This window comes from Lissotriton helveticus, chromosome 12 (assembly GCF_964261635.1).
Source record: "Lissotriton helveticus chromosome 12, aLisHel1.1, whole genome shotgun sequence".
In the NCBI taxonomy this organism is placed as follows: Eukaryota; Metazoa; Chordata; class Amphibia; order Caudata; family Salamandridae; genus Lissotriton; species Lissotriton helveticus.
Genome location: NC_136073.1, coordinates 580891824 through 580912371, shown reverse-complemented (window position 1 = coordinate 580912371; position 20548 = coordinate 580891824). Strand labels below are relative to the sequence as shown.

Genomic DNA, 20548 nt, shown 5'->3' with positions numbered 1-20548 from the left:
AGGGATTGTGAAGGGACCTTGAAAGGAATCATAAAATACTAGCCCACAGAACACTCGTGGAGTGTAGGCCGGTAATCTTCGGTGGAATCACTGCCAGGGGTCTGGACTACTATTAGCCCAAAGCACAGCTTCAAGGGTCACCAGAAAGCAGATGCTTCTGTAAATGTATACTGTGTCCGGGGGATCGGGTTGCCCGGTCCCCACAAGGGATACGGGTTTCAGGTTTGCTAAGCACAGTAGTCGACCTCCGGACACTTGGAAACCCACCTCCTGTGTTGCAAAAGTCTTCGGAGTCCTCAGGAGCTTCGGAGATGCAAACCGGTCAGATGTGTCTTTGGTGCCTTCTTAGCAGGGGAGTAACTCCTTTACTCCAAGGGAGATTCTGCAGTCATTTAGTGCATTGTAGATCGTTGAAGTACTTGGTTTCTGTAGCAGAGTTTCATCCAGGTAACTCTAAAGTCCCGTAGTGAGGGATTCCTACTTCATACCCAAGGAAGGGGCGGGACAAATGCTTTGGACCCACCTATGGGAGGGTCAGGACAGAGGGGTGGCCACACCCATGTCCTTTTTCCAGTTTCGCGCCAGAGCAGGAGCAAATGGCTCCCGTAACCGGTTTGAGCTAGACAATGCACAGGGACACCAAATGTGCCCCCAGTGCAGACATCAAAGCACTCTGAGTGCACCCGCCCAGCCCCAATACACTAGAGCCTTTCCCCCGGTGACAGGAAACCTATTGTCAAGCCTTCCCTTGCTGGAGTTTTGTCCAGCAGCAGGAGGGCAGACCCGTGTCTGTGGCTGGCAGCATCCATCTTGTGATGCCAGGGTCGAGAAAGCTGGTACCGGGTGTACTGGTGTTGTCATATTTCTACCTCAAGGAAGGTGGAATCATGCCTCCCCGCCAGTTACTGGCGGGTAGGTATGATTCCAAGGTGTTTGACACCAAACACAACATGTTTCCTTGCAGCTGTTTTATAGTTAGCATTTACCACGAGGTTATAATGCAGGTTATTGGCCGTTCTGTTCTCCAGGTCTTTCTGGTGCGAATTTAGTTCGCAGACCCACCTCCGGTGTTGGTATTGCTGGGGTATCTATTCTAAGGTAAGGAATCTATAGCTAGGGCTCCCATATTTATCCATATTTATTTTAAGTTTTGAGAAAAAATTAAGCTGAAATGTGTATATTTCTGCATTTATTTAACCATTTAATGTACACTCGTGCCTGAACGCTTGACCGGTTTCAAAGGTATATACGCACTCAGATGATACAATACGCACTTATAAGAAACCATGCACATTTTAGTATCAAGGTTGTGCAAATCTGCTGTTTAAGGCTCCTTACTAAAGTTCATTCATTTTTTTAATCCTTTGCCTGTCAATCCGCATAGCTTTTGGCCTGGCAATCATAGTTGACAGCTTTACGAATCACTCAAAAACAACACAATTTCTGTTTTGATCCACATTTAAAAAGAAATACAGACAGGAAAATAAATGGTTTTCTGTCTGTATTTATTTGTAAAAACGGAAAACAGGGAGCCTTATCTATAACTAACTGTTTCTTTTAGATGAATAAGTTACTTACCTCCGGTAACGATATATCTGTAAGAAACATAGGTTAGTTATAGATTCCTCACCGCCCCACCAATCCTCCCCGTTCTGCGAACAGATTTCTAGGGTTAAGGACATCCTTTCAGGTCCCTAGTTTTGTGCACCAGTGGTCAGTGTCTTGCATGGCTCTACATTTCTGCCACGGAAAGTCGTGTACAGAACTAACGTCTGCACGCGAGGTCAACGTCTTAAGTAGCTACCGCAACATCATTCCGGCGACCACGACGCCAACGACAAACGCAGAGCCTACTGACTCCACCTTCCGACGGGCAGAGGTTCTGCTGACGAAAATCTTTCCGAATACAGTCTGACGCCTGGGGGTAATTCTAAGGTAAGTAATCTATAACTAACCTATGCGTCTTACAGATATATAGTTACCGAAGGTAAGTAACTTGTTCGTTAGAGGATTTTGTAAAGTGAACTGTGTGACAATTGAACATTGCAAAGCATGTTAAATGAAAGGCTGTAAGATGTCAGGCTTTTTTCTAACACAACATTGAAATAGCTGATTGAACTGTTCAAACATTTCAAATATATTTCACTAGTTATGACGGCTCCGTTTTGTAATTCTATGAAAAAAATATTTTTATAGGATCAAAACAAATTAGAACACTATAGTTGGTGATGTGCAAATTTAAATATTTCTGCTGAAACCCAATTTCGAAACATTATTTATGCACTATTATCAGTAAAACTACATGTTAGTGGGAATGTTTTGTGGGCATTTCAATGAAAGATATGCTATCTGTAAATGATAGTGCACTACCACATCATGCTTTGGTAATATATTTATGAAAAGTGAGTTTTCAAACATGAACTGGGAATTATTACTGCTCCTACCCGGATGACAATACTATTAGTGAATTAAGAGGCAAGCCAGGGAACATGCGTACCCTATATATGGGCTAGATTCATGTTCTACATGAAACAAACATTTAGTCTTATTTTTGTACAGCAGAAATAGTGAACTTACATATTTGAAGTTGCTCTCTGATCACACAATAGTTCACGGGTCAAGTACATTCTAGTTAGGTCCAGTAGATTATTAAAGTTACTAGACCTCCAGGTCTAGTAACACTTTATGATTTTTCGAGCCCTGAGGGTGATGGAAGAGAAGTAAGGATGATGATTGGGTGAGGAGTAAGGGTTGAGAAGGGTTGAGAAGTGGGTATGTTGATGAAAAGTGGGGATGATGGCTAAGAAGTGGGGATGAGAAGTAGAGATAAGAAGTAGGGAGGATGGCTTAGAAGCAGGGTTGAGAAGTATAGATAGTGGATGAAAAGTAGGAATGATGGAAGAGAACTAGGGAAGAGAAATAGGGGTGATGGTAGAGAAGTAGGGATGATGGATGAGAAGTGAGGATAGAGGGTGTCTTAAAATGGATGCTATACCCGCCTTGCTCAGGGTGCGCACTGCAACAGTTACAGACCCCAGGTCCGCATCAGCGCTGGTTTGGTGCTTGCAACGAAGATCAGGTCACCACACTGGCACTCGGGTCCATAATCCGCTAAGACTGCAGCTTCTAAAGGTCTAATAAACCGCATTAGACACAAGATGGGATGTCACCCACACCCTTGAATTTTCAATACGACAGTGCAGTATCGGATTCAAATTGTAGCTGAAATTATTGCTGCTTAATTTGCACAGGTTAAACAGTGTTTCCTCTGAGTGAGTTACCGCAGCATATAACTGAAGTTTGGAAGAGGGGGCCCGAAGCTGAATGATGGAGCATTTTGTTGACTATCTTGCCAGGCCACACCCCTCCCCAAACAGTTTTAGGTTATAAAAGTATACTGAGGTTCACCCACTAGAAGGCAGGAGTGAAACTAAAGAATTGTGAGGATTACTCACCAGAGGTTAGAAATACGATGCAATGTTTCCTTTGTATTCAATACATTGATGTGAAATTTGTTCAGAATATAACGGAGTAATTCCTTGAATTACCAAACAATAACAATGATCTACAGTCTGCCTTGACCTGAAAAAAAGAAACTGTTGTAGATTGAATAACCGTATACAAATAATCAAATAGAGAAAATACAGTTTTAGCCTTCAATAACTCCTGCACTTCAAAACACACCATATACATTTTTTTGATTTTGTTAACATTTTTTTATAAATAAAATAAATGTATAACCACGTTTGAGTGTGACTCTTCTTACTTGCAAAAAGAGCAAATATTTTACATTTAGAAATACAAGAGGGAGAGGACCAGGCCCTTGAGTTCGCATTGACAAGGATAGTAGCTGTGTTGTATAAAGCAGGTGTTGCCTGGAATTTGCACACACATACCAAATTATATGTTGCATCTATTTAGAGAGAGACTTTTCATCTCCTTCCTGAGGTCACAGTACAATTATGCACTTTTGAAGAGCTAGGGGATTGCTTATTGAAGTCATTCATCTCCATCTCTAGAATAAAGTAGCAGTAAAACTGTTTGTACAGAAGAATTCCTTAATATGTTTTCACTCATCTTGCACATTCACACTGCCTATACATGGGGCTATCTGTCACGTGACTTCTTATCACTCCATATCCTTTTCATTCTCTCCTAATGCGGTTGCCATACCTTCTCACTCTTTGACTTTTTCTCCTAAAACACATTCTATGGTCAAATGTTTTAAACTGATTGTCTTTTTCTTTCTCACTTTTTTACCACAGAAGAGTTTGTTGCTCATAAAGGCAATGTGTCTGCGGTGGCGCTGGGAAAGGCTTCGGGGCGCCTCCTAGCCACTGCAGGAGATGACTTTTGCGTTAACGTGTGGAATGTCAACAAGCCAAACTGTATTATGGTGAGTAAAAAAACAGTTGAAAGAAGATTGCACCCAGTATTGTTTCTATTCTAGGGCTTTGTGCTACAAGGCAGAGTATCTTCTTTTATTATGAGTGCTTGAAAATGTGAGGATTAGTAGGATGTCTTCAGCAGACTAATCTATCCACAATGGGAAAGAATTGTCACTGATGCATCAAAGACAAAGGTAGCCATTAGACTTGAGAGCCTGGGGAGGGAATGCTGCACTCAACCACAGGAATTTTCTCAGTGTCTATTAGGCATTAAGGGAAAGAGGCAGAAATGGTTTATTTAAAACAATTAGTATTATTATTTCTTATTCAAATCTTTTTTATTAAGAAAAGCAGGTTTTACAAAAAAAAGAAAGCAAAGAACAAAGGCAAGGAAATACACTGAGGTACAGTCATGAAAATAATGCAACCTAAGATACACAGCTTGGGAGAAATACTGCAAAATCATATAAACAGAAGGTTCTCAATCGGTAAAACAATGAACATCTTATACATTCACATGAAATCTTGATCATAAAGGATGGTTGCAGTATGAGAGGACTTGAAAAGGAAAGGAAAAGGAAGGATAGAGGGAGAGAAGAAAAGAGGCATGAAAGAAGAAGGAAGAAAAAGAAAAGGCGGGCTGAAAAGAAAGAAAACGAGAACAGCAGCAACGTAGACTTATGCTAGGTAACCTGAGTCAAGGCAGTGGAGTCTCAGTGCCTATATATGTGTCCATATGGGTGACAAAAACAAGTTATGCATCAGGGGGTATGACTACTAATCCAGCCTAAGGCGGGTCGTAGCAAAGTTCCAGTGAATCAAGTGAACTCCAGAGTTTGGTGTGTGATTTTCGCCACGGCGAGGAGTGGAGTACGTCATTGACTGCGCCCCTCAAAGAAGTCAGACACTCCTGCCAAATTTTAAAGGAAACATCAGAGGCACTTTTCCATTTACTCAATATGACTTTACACGCAAGTGTAAGCATAAGATCCAGCAGGTATCGGTCGTGTTCATTCGCTAATCTCTGGCCTATTGCCCCCAATAAGACATATGCGAAGTCCCTAGCAGGGCGGTAGTGAAAGATTCGTTGAATGTAGTTATAAATCTTGTCCCAAAAGGTTTGGAGCAACGGGCAGTGAAAGAGCATATGAGCTAGGTCACCTATGTGGGATTTGTAATTCCAGCATAGGGGGCTATCAAGAAGTTTAAGCTTGAAGAGTTTGTCGGAGACCAATATGCTCTATTTATCAACATGAATTTGGGCTGAGAGAGTATCGGAGATATTTTATTGGAAAAAGGGGTAAGGTGCATCTTATCCCAGTCGAATAGCATGTTAGAGGAGTTATATTCATTTTCCCAAGCGAGTTCGCATTTCCTATGTGTTTTCTGAGGGTTAGGGGAGAGGAGTTTGTAGATCTTAGATACCATGTGGCCCAGTGACATGAGTTGAGATGATTTACTGCAAAGTGTAGGATCGTGCGGTGAGATGGCTCTGGCAGAGACAAAGGAGTTGAGGCGTAAGAACCTATAGAAGTCAAGAGGTTGAAGATCAAACCGGGATTGTAAAGTGGCAAAAGGCAGAGGCGAGGACCCCTCGTAGAGATCTTTTAATAAGTTCAATCCCTTTTTAGACGAGTTTTCCCAATAAAGATATTTGCCTTCATCTTTGAAGGCCGGGTTAAACCATAACGAGGTTAAGTTGGATTTGTTTATTTTGACTTTAACTTTACAGTGTCTTTCTAGGTTAAGAAGAGCCCTTTTAGTGTTAACAAATATATATTTGGAATGAGGAAGGACCGCGACATCCATCGTCATTATAGCGGATAGCGGTAAATTGTTAATGATAGCCTTTTCGATTTGGACCCATACAGGTGAGTTTGGAACCAATTCGCACCTTGCTTACATAAGTATGCCGTCTGGTAGAACCTGAAGTTTGGTAGACCTATGCCTCCTTTATCCTTTGGGAGTTGGAGTTTCTGAAAGGAGATTCTCGGTTTCTTGCCCTGCCACAGAAAAGTATTGAAGAGTTTGTATATCTTGGTGAGGAATTCATCAGATAGCAGCATACTTACAAGATAATTGACAAGGGGTGTGATCATCATTTTCAGAGTTTCTACTCTGCCTCACCATGACAAAAATTTCGGGGACCAACCGTCCAAAAGGGAGGATATCTTTTATGAAGGGTATGTTCATTAATTTCCAGAGTGCTAATTAAATCTTTTTCAAATTCTATTCCTAGGTATTTAAAGCTTTTAGGTTGCCAGAACAAGCCAGATCCACCCATAATGCTCTTGTCGCCTATGTTATTGAGTAGTTTCACCTCCGTCTTATCTTTATTAAGCTTATAGCCTGACACTTCTGCAAAGTCTGCAATAGAGGACAACAGGGCCGGAATTGCCAAATCTGCGTTTTCGGATACTACTAATACATCGTCCGCATAGGCCGAAATTTTTACTGTGAATCCTTCAAAGCAAATTCCTTTGATTTGGTCATTATTCCGGAGAGAGTAGAGGAAGGGCTTGATGGCAAGTAGAAAAAGGGAGGGAGAGAGGGGGCAGCCCTGTCTTGTACCTTGTTCCAGGTTTAATGAGACGAAAGGCATCCACCTGCTCGTACTCTCGCTGAGGGGTTAGAGTATAAGGCCATTACCATTCGAATAAAATCTGTCCCGAACTTAAATTTATGTAAAGTGGCTTCCAAGTAAGACCAGTCGACCTTATCGAATGCCTTCTCTCCGTCTAAAGTCACGGCCACAGTTGGGGAGGTAGTTAACTTTGCCCTTTCTAAAATATGTGCAAGGGTGCGTGTGTTGTCGCTAGATAATCTGTTTTTAAGAAATCCTACCTGTGACAGATGAACGAGTTTGGGCAAAACCCTCTGAATCTGTTTGGCCAATATCATAGCATAAATTTTACAGTCAAGTTTGATCAGCGATATTGGCCTGTAATTCTTCGGGGATGTCGGATCCTTCCCATCTTTTGGGATAACCTCTATAAAAGCCTCTGCAGGGGTACCATGGACTTGACCACTATTGGTGAAGTGTTCATATAGGTCTTTGAGAGGCTCTACCAGGGCTGAGGAGAAGCTCTTATAGAACATAGCACTGAATCCATCTGGGCCCGGAGCTTTCCCGGTTTTGAGGGTTTTGATGGCGTGATCAATGTCTGCAGTGGAAATGGGAAGGTTAAGCTTGGCCTGGTCTTGCGGCGAAAGAGAAGGAAGATCGCAATTGTTTAGGTACTTCCCTAATTTTGAGCCATCAAGCTCTTTGTTTTTACTATACAGGTCGCTATAGAAGTCTTTAAAGATGTCAGCAATTTTAGCTGGGTCTGAGTGCGGCGTCCCTGATTTGTCTGCTATGCTCTTAATAGCTGTTTGCTGCAACTTAAGTTTCAGATAAGATGCAAGGCTCTTACCTGCTTTGTTAGCGTGACAAAACCTGAAGTTTTTGTGGTTCTTAAGCTAGATTCCAGCTCTCTCACTGACTATTTTGTTATACTCATATTTTTTGTTCATCATGTCATTTAGGACCAGAGGAACTTTAGAAACTATGTGTCTCTTTTCTACTGTCGAGATCTTCTTCTCTAGACGTGTGAGATTGTTGTTGGCGTCCTTATTCATGGCTGCACGAATTTTGATTAATACCCCTCTAACGGTGGTCTTAAGGGCCTCCCATCTCGTAAGGTCAGTAGTATCCCCCTTCTTATTGTGAGCAACGTACTCTTGTATGGCTGCCTCAATAGCCAGTCTATTTGCGTCTTTCTTCAAGACCGCATTGTTGAATCTCCATAGATTTGATTTTTTAACCACATTGTGCTCTGCCAGAGTCATCGTGATGCAAGAGTGATCAGAGATTACACGCGGTTCAATGGAGGTTTCCTCAATGTCGGCAGAGGAGTGACCAGAAGCGAGGAGGTAATCTATGCGTGAGTATGAGTTGTGTGGAGGAGAATAAAAAGTGTAATCTCTCCCTGTTGGATTCATCAATCTCCAGGAGTCGATCAAATTGAATTGGGAGCAGAGATTGAGGAGTGCTTTGTGCGAGCTGTTCAGACGAAGGGACAGCGAGAGTCTCTATCCAAAAAAGGATCCAGAGGGAGATTGAGGTCACCACCAAAGACATGTGTTGTATTGTCTGGAATAGTGTTGATGTGATCGCATAGCTCTTTCCAAAAACTTGGGTCATCCTTATTGGGGGCATAGACGTTAGTTACATGAAACTCTTTGTTGTCCTTCGACAATTTTGTAGATACCCATCTACCTTTGGTGTCAGCTGTACTCTGCAATATTGGCTCTTTTCGCAATTAAAGTTAAGACTATGTTTCTTTTTCCCAGGGCATCAGAACCCATTGCCTTGCTGTGCCATCTGTTCTTCATTGAGTTAAATTGTGGAGAGTCAATTTTAGTTTCTTGCAATAATATTATATCACCCTTTTGTTTGTGTATATAGTCGAGTATTTTCCTCTTCTTGATTGGGTGATTGATGCCTTTGACGTTAAGTGACACAATTTTAATAGACTGTCTATTTAATGTCATGAGAGGGGAGGAAGTGTGATTGGTAGCACGCCACGGTATGAGTGTCGTGAGTTGTGCTAATCGTTATGTGCCTATCTTGTATGAGGCAAAAGGACCACAAAATGGGTGAACAGTGAAGGAAGGTGTACACAGGTTGGGCACTGTCACTGAGGTATAGAGCGCTGCTGCTTAAACACAAAGTCAGGCGAAAAAATAAGAACAAAGGAAAGACAAATAGCAATGTAAACAAGATACCCCCCCACAACCCAATCCAACCCTCCCCACCCCAAAAGTACTCTAAGAGCATGGCGACCAGTTAGAAAAAGCAACAACACCAACCGCTCTCCCCCGTGGCGGCTGTAGGGTATTCCCTGCTCAAACATTGCAGAATTCGGAACAGCTAATGTTAACAGGCATTATGTATACATCCTGGGTACATCGCTACAAATAAACGGTCAGTACTATGTGCAGAACACAATTTACATCGGAAAATGCGTTAGGCAGTTGACTCAACAGACACAACCACATTGTCTCCCAAAAGTGTATCGTGTGGCAAAGTGTAACTACTGCCTAAGTTAGCCATAAGACCCATGAATGGATCACTGGTATTAACGTATTTGGTGAACGAGCAATACTAAAGATAGGATTTTAGTTTACACCAGAGAGTGCAAGAACAACCAAAACAACCACATCACTTCCAAAAGCGTGCCATGTGGCATTGTGGAACACATCATAAAGCATTGTGCAACTACAACGCATAGTCATCATAGGATCTGAGAGTGGAGCACTGACATATGCAGCACTCACCTCGCATAAGTGAACACGTGAAAAACAAGTGAAAATCAGAAATAGTACACAGATATCGTACTAGCACGCAGCGGAGAGTAGTGTAACATTAGTTCAGTCATATTGTAATGAAAAGTTTGTCCTACCACACTGCAAACCATCTCCTGTACCATAGGGCAACTGAGACGTACGGTCGCCATATTTCCATGAGTGAGACAACCTTCATCTTGTGCCAACTTTAGACCTAAAGCGGTACAAAAGGGGGTGGTGATGGACTGGGCATCTGAATCAATCAAACACTCACACCCAGTCAAAAGATCTGGGTTAAATCCATGACCGTTCTTTAGCCCACTCTGCCACCCCAGTTCAGACATGGCTATATGCAAATCAGTCTGACCCTGTGCCTCATGGGAACAGTCCAGCCCGAACTGCCAAGCCATGTCTTCCCTGGACCGGAAACAAGCTTCCAAGGACCGGTTTCTGGCATTCCAGCCGTCTTCAGCCCGGCTTGCTTGAATCCAGTGGCAAAGTGAGCAAGGGACTCACGTCTGAGCATACCCTGCCACACTTATGGCGGCCAAAAGCGGTACAAAAGGGGGTGGTGATGGACTGGGCATCTGAATCAATCAAACACTCACACCCAGTCAAAAGATCTGGGTTAAATGGGGATTTAACCCAGATCTTTTGACTGGGTGTGAGTGTTTGATTGATTCAGATGCCCAGTCCATCACCACCCCCTTTTGTACCGCTTTTGGCCGCCCTAAGTGTGTCAAGGTTAGGCTCAGACATGAGTCCCTTGCTCACTTTGCCACTGGATTCAAGCAAGCCGGGCTGAAGACGGCTGGAATGCCAGAAACCGGTCCTCGGAAGCTTGTTTCCGGTCCAGGGAAGACATGGCTTGGCAGTTCGGGCTGGACTGTTCCCATGAGGCACAGGGTCAGACTGATTTGCATATAGCCATGTCTGAACTGGGGTGGTAGAGTGGGCTAAAGAACGGTGATGGATTAAACCCAGATCTTTTGACTGGGTGTGAGTGTTTGATTGACTCAGATGCTCCATCCATCACCGCCATAAGTGTGGCAGGGTATGCTCAGACGTGAGTCCTTGCTCACTTTGCCACTGGATTCAAGCAAGCCGGGCTGAAGACGGCTGGAATGCCAGAAACCGGTCCTCTGAAGCTTGTTTCCGGTCCAGGGAAGACATGGCTTGGCAGTTCGGGCTGGACTGTTCCGATATGGCACAGGGTCAGACTGATTTGCATATAGCATGTCTGAACTGGGGTGGCAGAGTGGGCTAAACAACGGTGATGGATTAAACCCAGATCTTTTGACTGGGTGCGAGTGTTTGATTGACTCAGATGCTCCGTCCATCACCACCCCCTTTTGTACCGCTTTTGGCCACCATAAGTGTGGCAGGGTATGCTCAGACGTGAGTCCCTTGCTCACTTTGCCACTGGATTCAAGCAAGCCGGGCTGAAGACGGTTGGAATGCCAGAAACCGTCCTCGGAAGCTTGTTTCCGGTCCAGGGAAGACATGGCTTGGCAGGTCGGGCTGGACTGTTCCCATGAGGCACAGGGTCAGACTGATTTGCATATAGCCATGTCTGAACTGGGGTGGCAGAGTGGGCTAAAGAACGGTGATGGATTAAACCCAGATCTTTTGACTGGGTGTGAGTGTTTGATTGACTCAGATGCTCCGTCCATCACCACCCCCTTTTGTACCGCTTTTGGCCACCATAAGTGTGGCAGGGTATGCTCAGACGGGAGTCCCTTGCTCACTTTGCCACTGGATTCAAGCAAGCCAGGCTGAAGACGGCTGGAATGCCAGAAACCGGTCCTCGGAAGCTTGTTTCCGGTCCAGGGAAGACATGGCTTGGCAGTTCGGGCTGGACTGTTCCCATGAGGCACAGAGTCAGACTGATTTGCATATAGCCATGTCTGAACTGGGGTGGCAGAGTGGGCTAAAGAACGGTGATGGATTAAACCCAGATCTTTTGACTGGGTCTGAGTGTTTGATTGACTCAGATGCTCCGTCCATTACCACCCCCTTTTGTACAACTTTAGACCTAAAACATAGGGACATAAACAGCACCGTGAAGTGACTATTGATCAAGGATGAGTGTCAAAAGGCTCGCTGGCGGGTTATTATATGAACAAAATGGGCCAAACGCTCCAGGTGCCAAAACCAGGAGCACTCGATGCAGCTGTGACCATTGAAGATTCATCCAGGCCGTCAAGAAATTTCTTCAGGTGTGTTGGGGCTGTAAATATTTGCGGCACCCCTTGAATGAGGACTCGAAATCTTGCCGGGCCTAGAAAGCCTAATTGATAGTTAAGCATGCGTAGTCGTGGTCGGAGGGCTAGAAAGTTCTTCCTCAAGTTAACAGTCTCCTTGCAGTAGTCTTGTATATTTTGCTAGTCTTCCACAATATGTGATTATGTTTGCGCATGAATGACAAGATTTGCTCCACATGCTAGTACCTGAGAGGTGTACAGACAATCGATCTAGGGCCCCTTTGGCCTGGCGTGATGCGAGCTGGAACTCTGTGAGCTCGATCGAACTCCCAACGGATTGCTGAAGGAGAGATTGGTGGCCTGCGGGAACCAGCATTCCAGGAAAGTTATGCATGATCCTTCTTTATCCTCTGCACCTTCTGGAATGCCAAAAATAAGCAGGTTCCCCCTGCAATTTCTATCTTCCAATTCAGAGAGGCGCCGTGACATGGAGGTTGTTGATAGTGAGAGCTCTTTAAGGGATTTGCTCACCTTCACCTCTGAGTCCTCAAGTTGACTGATTCTACATCCTGTCTCTGAGAGCCAGACGTGTGTGTCCTTGATGTCCTGCCTACCCGCAGCAATCTCATCTCTGGTTGACTTTGCGATATCGTGAACTTCAGCAAGTTTGAGCAGTATTGTGTCCAACGTTGCGTTAATGTCACGCTTTCCTTTGGTTGGTGATTCTGGATTCGGCGGATCAGCTTTCAGCCTTTTAAGATTTTTGGCCTCTTTTTCACCCATGGTGCAGGTGTTGAAATCTGCTATAGCAACAGGCTTTACTAGGTGAGGTACAAAGCAGTGGTATCACAGTAATAGGTCTTAGGTTGACGTTGGATATAGACGTAGACTGTGGGGCATAAACTGTGGATTGACTGTAAATTGATGGGCCTGAATGGCGTAGTGAGATCGGGGTTTACCAGGGATTGCTTGAATTGTAGTTATCAAACTGAAACCAGCCCCACTGCCACTACCAGTTAATGGCTGCAAAGAATGTCCCAATCGTAGGCCATCTTAGGGTCAGGCAAGGATGGCAATGGAGAGGGATCCTACACCCCGTCTCTGTGAAGGCCAGGTAATAACAAACCACGTTATGGGTTCCAGGTGGGTAAAGCAGCATGAGACATGAAACAGGCTGAGAGCAGATGTGGGGCGCGTGATATGAAATGACTAGCCAATGGGCAGGAGATAGATGATAAACACGCTATATCCAGAGTATGTCATTCACCAACAAGGCATAATAGAGCTAAATGAGGCAGCATCAGGGAGCATAGATGTAGGGAAAATCAGCCGCCGCCCCGTTATTAGAGCGTGTCTGGCAAGAGGAGGCAAAAGGAATGACCGTGTAGCGGGATCAGGCCGATGCAGACGGGGGAGGCCAACCATTTGCGAATGAATGCGTGCGGTACCTGAGGAGTGAGGCAGGTCAGCCAGTCTTCATGGCGCGAGTCGGGTCCGTCGGCACTGAGCAGTCTGTGCAGGTCTGACGCAGCATTTAGGAACAGGCACCGGGAGCCGAGCAGGCCGGTCAGGGAGGGCTCATTCAGATGTACGGGTGATTTGGCAAGGCGGGCAGAGCCTCGCATGGGGTCCCATATGGCCACAGCAGTCGGACGGCCAGAATAGCAGCCAAAGTCGCACCCTGATATTTTAGTGTACCGCCGTTAGCTTCCAAATATGTTCCGCCACTTCACCGCTCCATCAGAAGTGTCAGGTAATAGCAGGAAAACACCGGAATCTTCCCCGAAATCGGCGCCACAGGAGGAGAGAAGGGTTTAAGCCGCCATCTTCTCCAGCGTCCAAACAATTATTGTTTTAATCACCTGTTTGAAAACATAATACTTGGCTAGAGTTAGCAGTGAACTTCCGACTATAGGACACAAACAGCTGAAGCTAAAGATTTGAGATTTTAAAAAATATATAAAATATACCTCCTTGCTGCACCATAGTAATGACATATGCTCTCTTTTGCCAAATATGGATGTTAAATCAAAAGTTAGGTGGCTCACCCTTCACTTTGCAGAATATTTTTTTGTAATACCTTGGTTTTTTTAATAATGCCAGAGCAGCCCAGTGAATTACAAATACAGTATGTTTCAAGATATATTGGCTAGGGTCATTTAAGTTAAGGGAGCATAATGTGTAGTTATTGGAATGGTTACATGTAATGGTGCACAGCTGTAGCCTTTCCAAGCTCTGCCTCTGAGCAGTTGGATTGCCTCCATGCAGGTTCTTTGCTCTAGGTTGGTGGTTGAAGAGGTTATGAGGGGAAAAGTCTGCAAATTTGGCAGAGGTAAGATATGAGGGGGTAAAATGTTCTATTTTGTCTTGGGTAAGGGAGATGGGTAGAGAGGTGGGGTGTCTGGCACATTGTGGTGGAGGCTAAGAGCTGGGTTACATGGCACGGCGGCTATCAACTCAGGATGGATTTGGTCATGTTTACGGTAATCACCTATAAAGAGAGAGCTGAATACCACACCCAAGCGGTTTTTGTTTTGGTATTATTTTCCGGTCTGTTGATAGAATTGGGTCACACAGCTTTAGACCTAATTAAGTGATGCACATTTAGTGCACTCAGTTCAGAGGCAACTATGATTCCTAATTGTAGATATATCAGAATGAGATATATCGTGGAAAGATTCCAGGGGTTTCCTTATGAGTGGACAGAGGCTTGCTTTAGCAATCCCAAGGTGCTCTTCTAGGGGGGGTGTAGTGTGGTCGAGCAGCCTTGGACTTATCAGAGGAGAATGCAAGATATCTGCAAATACACACAATAGTCAATAAACGATGCACACGACTCCATAAGGATCCACTCAAACCTATGACAATATAACACGTATCTTTATATATATATATATATATATATATATATATATATATATATATATATATATATATATATATATATATATATTGTTCAACAAAATGCCCTAAGCATTGAAAAAGCACTTGACATTGCTCAATCCTCCAGTCTACTTCTCACACAATGCCTTCCGTTTCACCAATAATTACTGTGCCAACACGTTTCAGGGTTTCACACCCCTTCTTCCTGGGCTGCATGAATGACACACGAAAAGCACACTGTTTGCATTTCCGGCTCTTTTATTTCACAAGCCCCCCTGTGGGCGTATATTAAGTGCATCGTTATTCCAGGGTTATCTGGGACTTGGAGTCCTCAGTGCGTTTGAAAAATAAGTACTTTAAGTAAGTTTGAATGTTCATTCATCAATTATGCATATCCATTTAAATACCTTGAGTAGGTTGTGTCACGTGGGGCATGCTTCATTAAGTGAGGAGCACTGTACCAAATGAGTTTCAATCCGTTTGAAACTCTGGCCTCGCCCAGCTGGTGGATGCACCATCGCCTGCTGGGAAAAGAAAAGCATCCACCAGCTGGGCGAGGCCAGAGTTTCAAACGGATTGAAACTCATTTGGTACAGTGCTCCTCCCTTAATGAAGCATGCCCTACGTGACACAACCTACTCAAGGTATTTAAATGGATATGCATTATTGATGAATGAACATTCAAACTTACTTAAAGTACTTATTTTTCAAACGCACTGAGGACTCCAAGTCCCAGATAACTCTGGAATAACGATGCACTTAATATACGCCCACAGGGGGGCTTGTGAAATAAAAGAGCCGGAAATGCAAACAGTGTGCTTTTCGTGTGTCATTCATGCAGCCCAGGAAGAAGGGGTGTGAAACCCTGAAACGCGTTGGCACAGTAATTATTGGTGAAACGGAAGGCATTGTGTGAGAAGAAGACTGGAGGGTTGAGCAATGTCGAGTGCTTTTTCAATGCTTAGGGCATTTTGTTGAGATATATATATATATATATATATATATATCTATATCTATATCTATATCCAAATCCAAATCCAAACGAACCTCCGAACCAGCTGCAAGAAGAAGGAGAACAGACCACAAGGATTTAGGCAAGATGTTCCGTTTTATTTTTTGCTGCCAAGTTTCACAAGATGACGCATTTCGGGCTTGAAAAGCCCTTGATCACATGATATGTATATATATTTAGGCTCCAGAACTAATTCGACCAGGTAAGTACGTTTTGCAATAGAAATACTTTTGTATACAAAAAGTCGACACTTAGTGCAATTTTTTTGAAAGATGCAATGTTATCCTATGGGAGGAAGAAGAAGCACGGCATTCAGGTACAGTACAGCGACTTACGGGACCAATCTCCAGAAGTTAAGGTGAGTGGTGGGCAAGCTCCAGGGTGCAGCACCAACAGTACACCACCAGCAGCATGATAGAGGCCGGGTGCAGGGTGCAAATTAGCATTGGGAACCTGATGCATTTCAATGGGGAAGCCAGACGGGCTGAATCAATAGGGGGAGCTCAGGCCTCATGATGCTCTGGGACGTAGGGGCACCTGTGGTCCTTTTTTTCACGGCCCAGAGGTGATGGGTGCAGAGCTGTCTTTAAGTGTCGGGTTTTCCTTACCAGTAGGAGTCTTGGTAGAGGGGGGCTGCTTGCAGAGGCTGCAGGCGATGTCGGGGAGTCCATGAGAGACAAAACCACAGTGGACACGGTCTCTGGAGGGCTGGGGACCACGCTGACAACGTTGACCCACTTCAACTCTGGTTTGAAGAGACTGGTGTGGTGGTGTCCTTAGGCATCGGGTTTCCGCTGTCTTGAAGTCCTCTCATGTTTCTTTGGGTTTCCTACAGGATGCAGGGGAGCAGGTCTACTGTCCCAAGGGAGTTTTTGGTTCCTGGGTGAAGCGCTGGCAGGTCTCCCAGGCTTTGGGGACTCAGCATCTGCAGGACAAGTAATCTTTAGGCGCACTTATCGAAGTCCGCAGGCAGGCCGGCAGGGTTGGTACCAAGTCAGTTGCTGAATCTTCTGTTCTTGCTGTTTGAGAATCTTCACATCCGTCTTCTTTTCTCCAGTTGGAAGGATCTGTTTCTAGTGGCAAGGGCTCTCCTAAATACTGAATTTAGGGACATTAAGGCAGTGTAGGGTAGTTGCCAGTGGGCTGTTGACCTTTGGGGTCACTATATGACTTAGTTATGTCCACTTCCCACAGGAAGTGGTCATCTATGTCCCAGAATTTCTAAGTTTGCCAGCACAAAGATAGCTAACTCTGAAAAGACCTGCCCACCACAGATTAGGCCACCTTAGGGGTGGTACTACCCTGTGGGTGGGCACGCCAACTTGATTAGCTACGTTTCCACCCTGACCAGGTGCCAAGGGCTTGGACAAAGGGGGTCGGCTTCCTGTCCTGTAAGGGAAGCCAGACATGCATTTCAAAGGCGGTAGCTTCTTTGAAACTCCCCTGCCTTGGAATGCTGATCAGCAAGTCATTCTGTGGGAGGGGATGTTATCACCCTCTTCCCGAATAGGCTTTGTTTCTGACCTCCTGAGAGCTAAGCCGCTCACCCCTGGGGGTCAGACAATAGCCCCTGGTGGCAGGCTGGCATAAACCAGTCAGCCAACACACCAGGGGCTGGTAGGTTTTTAGGAGGCACCTCTAAGGTGCATGCATTTTTAAATCCACCACTGGAATCCGTGTGGGTTTATTAATTTGAGGTGTTTGATACTGAGTATCCATATTTTCAGTGAAGCTATCAAGTAGCTGAGGAACTTGTTTTCAGCAGTGTCCAGCACATGTTTTAAATTGGCTTCCCTGTTCACTTGCACTGGTAGTAATGGAACTGACCAGCACAGGGGCATATCTGCTCATGCAGGTATGCCCTCACATGTAATATAAAGCACCTGGCAGTAGGGCTGTAAGGCCTGCTGTCTGGGTGACTTACAAATACTACATGCAGTGTTACTGGACATGGCACACATGGGATGTGTGTCATGTCATGTTTTCGCTTTTGTCTGCACCAAAACACGCAGCCTGCAATCACAGTCTTGCATGTGTTTGTTATGGGGGTCTCTTAGGGTGGCACAATTCGTGCTGCTGCCTTGAGAAACCCTCCTTTAGTATCTCATGCCCCAGGTACTTGGGGTACCATTTACTAGGGTTTTACAGAGAGCGCTAAAGGTATTGCCAATGGAGGGAAACAATGTTACTGTTTTGGGAAAGAGATCTGACATTGGGGAGCTGGTTCACAGGAACCAAGTGCACTTTCAGTCGAAATCACGTCAAATACCAGGCAAAAAGTGGAGGTGACCATTTAAACAAGCATTTGCAATGCAATAGATCTCGCATTATAAAAGTTTAAATTTGTTGGTATTGTAAATGGCATTATTTTTTATCTATTTCTTTTTAAAAGCGTCCGTGGTGCATTATTTATTCTACTTTTATATAGCGCTATCTTCCAATATTTTAGACGTCGCAGTGCTAAAAGTAACAGCTGTTACAGAAAACGGCACGTTGCTTTAGTAATTGGGTTTTAATAATGTAAGGAATAAACGTCTGTATTGTCGAAAAAAAGGCTGCCATTGATAATAACAATGCCTTTTATTTTTGTTTTCTTTTTAAAAACATAAATAAAAGGCATTGTAATTTACAATGCCAATAGCTTAAACTATACTTACTGCGAGAGCTATTGCATTGTAAATGCTTTTTTATTTTTGATCTCATCACCATCTTGCTCACCCAAACAGTGTCAATAGATCATAAGAACTCTGATCAAAGAGAATTCCAGAACTGACAAGGACGTCCAGATTTGAAAATCTCTTTAGGCCCATACAAATGGGAGGAATGCACTACACAAAAGTAGTAATACAACATGCCCCTTTTCTGTAAAGAAGCCTACAGATTGTAAACACAGAACTACTGAAACTCCACTCATAAGCAGAAACACAAATTGCAGAAAAAGCACTACTGTTTCATGTCCTCAGAATATGTTGACCATCTGCAAACACCACATTTTTGGTATTGTTGGCAAAGTGTACATAGATACTGGGGACCTGGAGGGAGGGAAGGAGGGAGGGAGGGACACACACACGCACACAAACTCTCACTCTCTCTCACTCTCTCTCACTCTCTCTCACTCTCTCTCTCTCTCTCTCTCTCCCACACTCTCCCACTCTCTCCCACTCTCTCCCACTCTCTCCCACTCTCTCCCACTCTCTCCCACTCTCTCCCACTCTCTCCCACTCTCTCCCACTCTCTCCCACTCTCTCCCACTCTCTCCCACTCTCTCCCACTCTCTCCCACTCTCTCCCACTCTCTCCCACTCTCTCCCACTCTCTCCCACTCTCTCCCACTCTCTCCCACTCTCTCCCACTCTCTCCCACTCTCTCCCACTCTCTCTCACTCTCTCTCACTCTCTCTCTCACTCTCTCACACTCTGATGGTAAAGAACATTGTGAATGAGGTGGCTTGGTGGAGAAGCGTGGCTCAGTGGTTAGAGGCGGCAGACCCGGAAGCTGAGATCGGCCGTGGACCAGGGTTCAATTCCCCGCCTCGGCGGGTCTCGGGCTCAAAAATTCCACGGACTCGACAATTCTCGCTCCGGTGCCTACTCGACTCACGGTGTCACACTCTGCGACTCTGGGCAATAGCTTGCTTAATCTCCACTACGGCCCCTCGCGGCGGGATGCCTGGCTTTCACCTTGTGGATACCCTGCCGGGGTATCTCACAGGGGAATACCAGGACGGGTTCCCTAAGCAAGCGCCTTGAGACCTTCGGGTGATTCGTGCGCTATATAAATCAAATACATTACATTACATTACATTACCCCAAGTAGACGCAGGAACTGTATATACTGCAGTATCGGCATCACAGGATAAATAAGGACAGGCAAACAGTCTTACTGTAAATACTGCCTCATCTGTAATCCAGACACAAAGCAAAAGCTAGGCAATTTTTCAAACTCGAAACACAAACACGAACCCTATATTTGTATTATATGCTCATTGTAGCCAGACATGCATGCAGTTCACTGTTTGCAGTATCCCTGTGTATCAGGTACTCTTTAAACACATGCAGGCATACTGTAAACAGTGTCCAATTTGTACTACGTGATTAGAACCTAAGCAATGTACGACAGGAGGTACATGCTTTGTACAGGGGGCCACCCCAACTGCAACCACTGCACGTTTTTATTACCTATCTGGTGTAGGGAGATGGCCAGGTAGGGGGGGGTGCTTGGGATTCCCTGGTATGTTAAGCAGTGACCATTAAAGGAGCTCCCTTCTTTTCAATTTTACACGAGGCTCATTGTAGAGCTTATACTTTTACTAACCAGACCTAACAAAAACAAGCATTAGAAATGCAATCGGGCTCGGATTTATTTGAGTTTGAGCTAATGGCATTGTAAATGCCAATGTATTGTTGCTATGTGTTATGGAGTGTGTTCATGTGGTGTGTACTGCCAGTGATCTCCTTGTGAGTGTGAGAATATTGCACCGTTACTGCCTGTGATGTCCTTCTTGTGAGTGTGAGAAGCTTGCACCTCTGCTGCCTGTGGTCTCCTTGTGAGTGTAAGAAGCTTGCACTGCTGCTGCCTGTGATGTCGTTCTTGTGAGTGGGAGAAGATTGCACCTCAGCTGCCTGTGGTCTCCTTGTGAGTGTAAGAAGCTTGCACAGCTGCTCCCTGTGATGTCCTACTCACTACTCTACTCACTACTCTGCACTCACTACTCACTACTCTGCACTCACT

The 20548-nt window shown here is 44.7% G+C and overlaps 1 protein-coding gene across 7 annotated transcripts in view; it reads left to right on the top strand.

Annotated features, from left to right (window-relative positions):
• Nucleotides 1–20548, top strand: part of KATNB1 (katanin regulatory subunit B1) — a 637584-nt gene that overhangs the window by 147474 nt on the left and 469562 nt on the right. For all 7 annotated transcript variants that reach the window (XM_078671470.1, XM_078671472.1, XM_078671466.1 and 4 more), the window contains exon 5: nt 4266–4396. In XM_078671470.1, coding sequence (XP_078527596.1) covers nt 4266–4396 — 131 coding nt within the window. The remainder of the gene's footprint in view (nt 1–4265; nt 4397–20548) is intronic.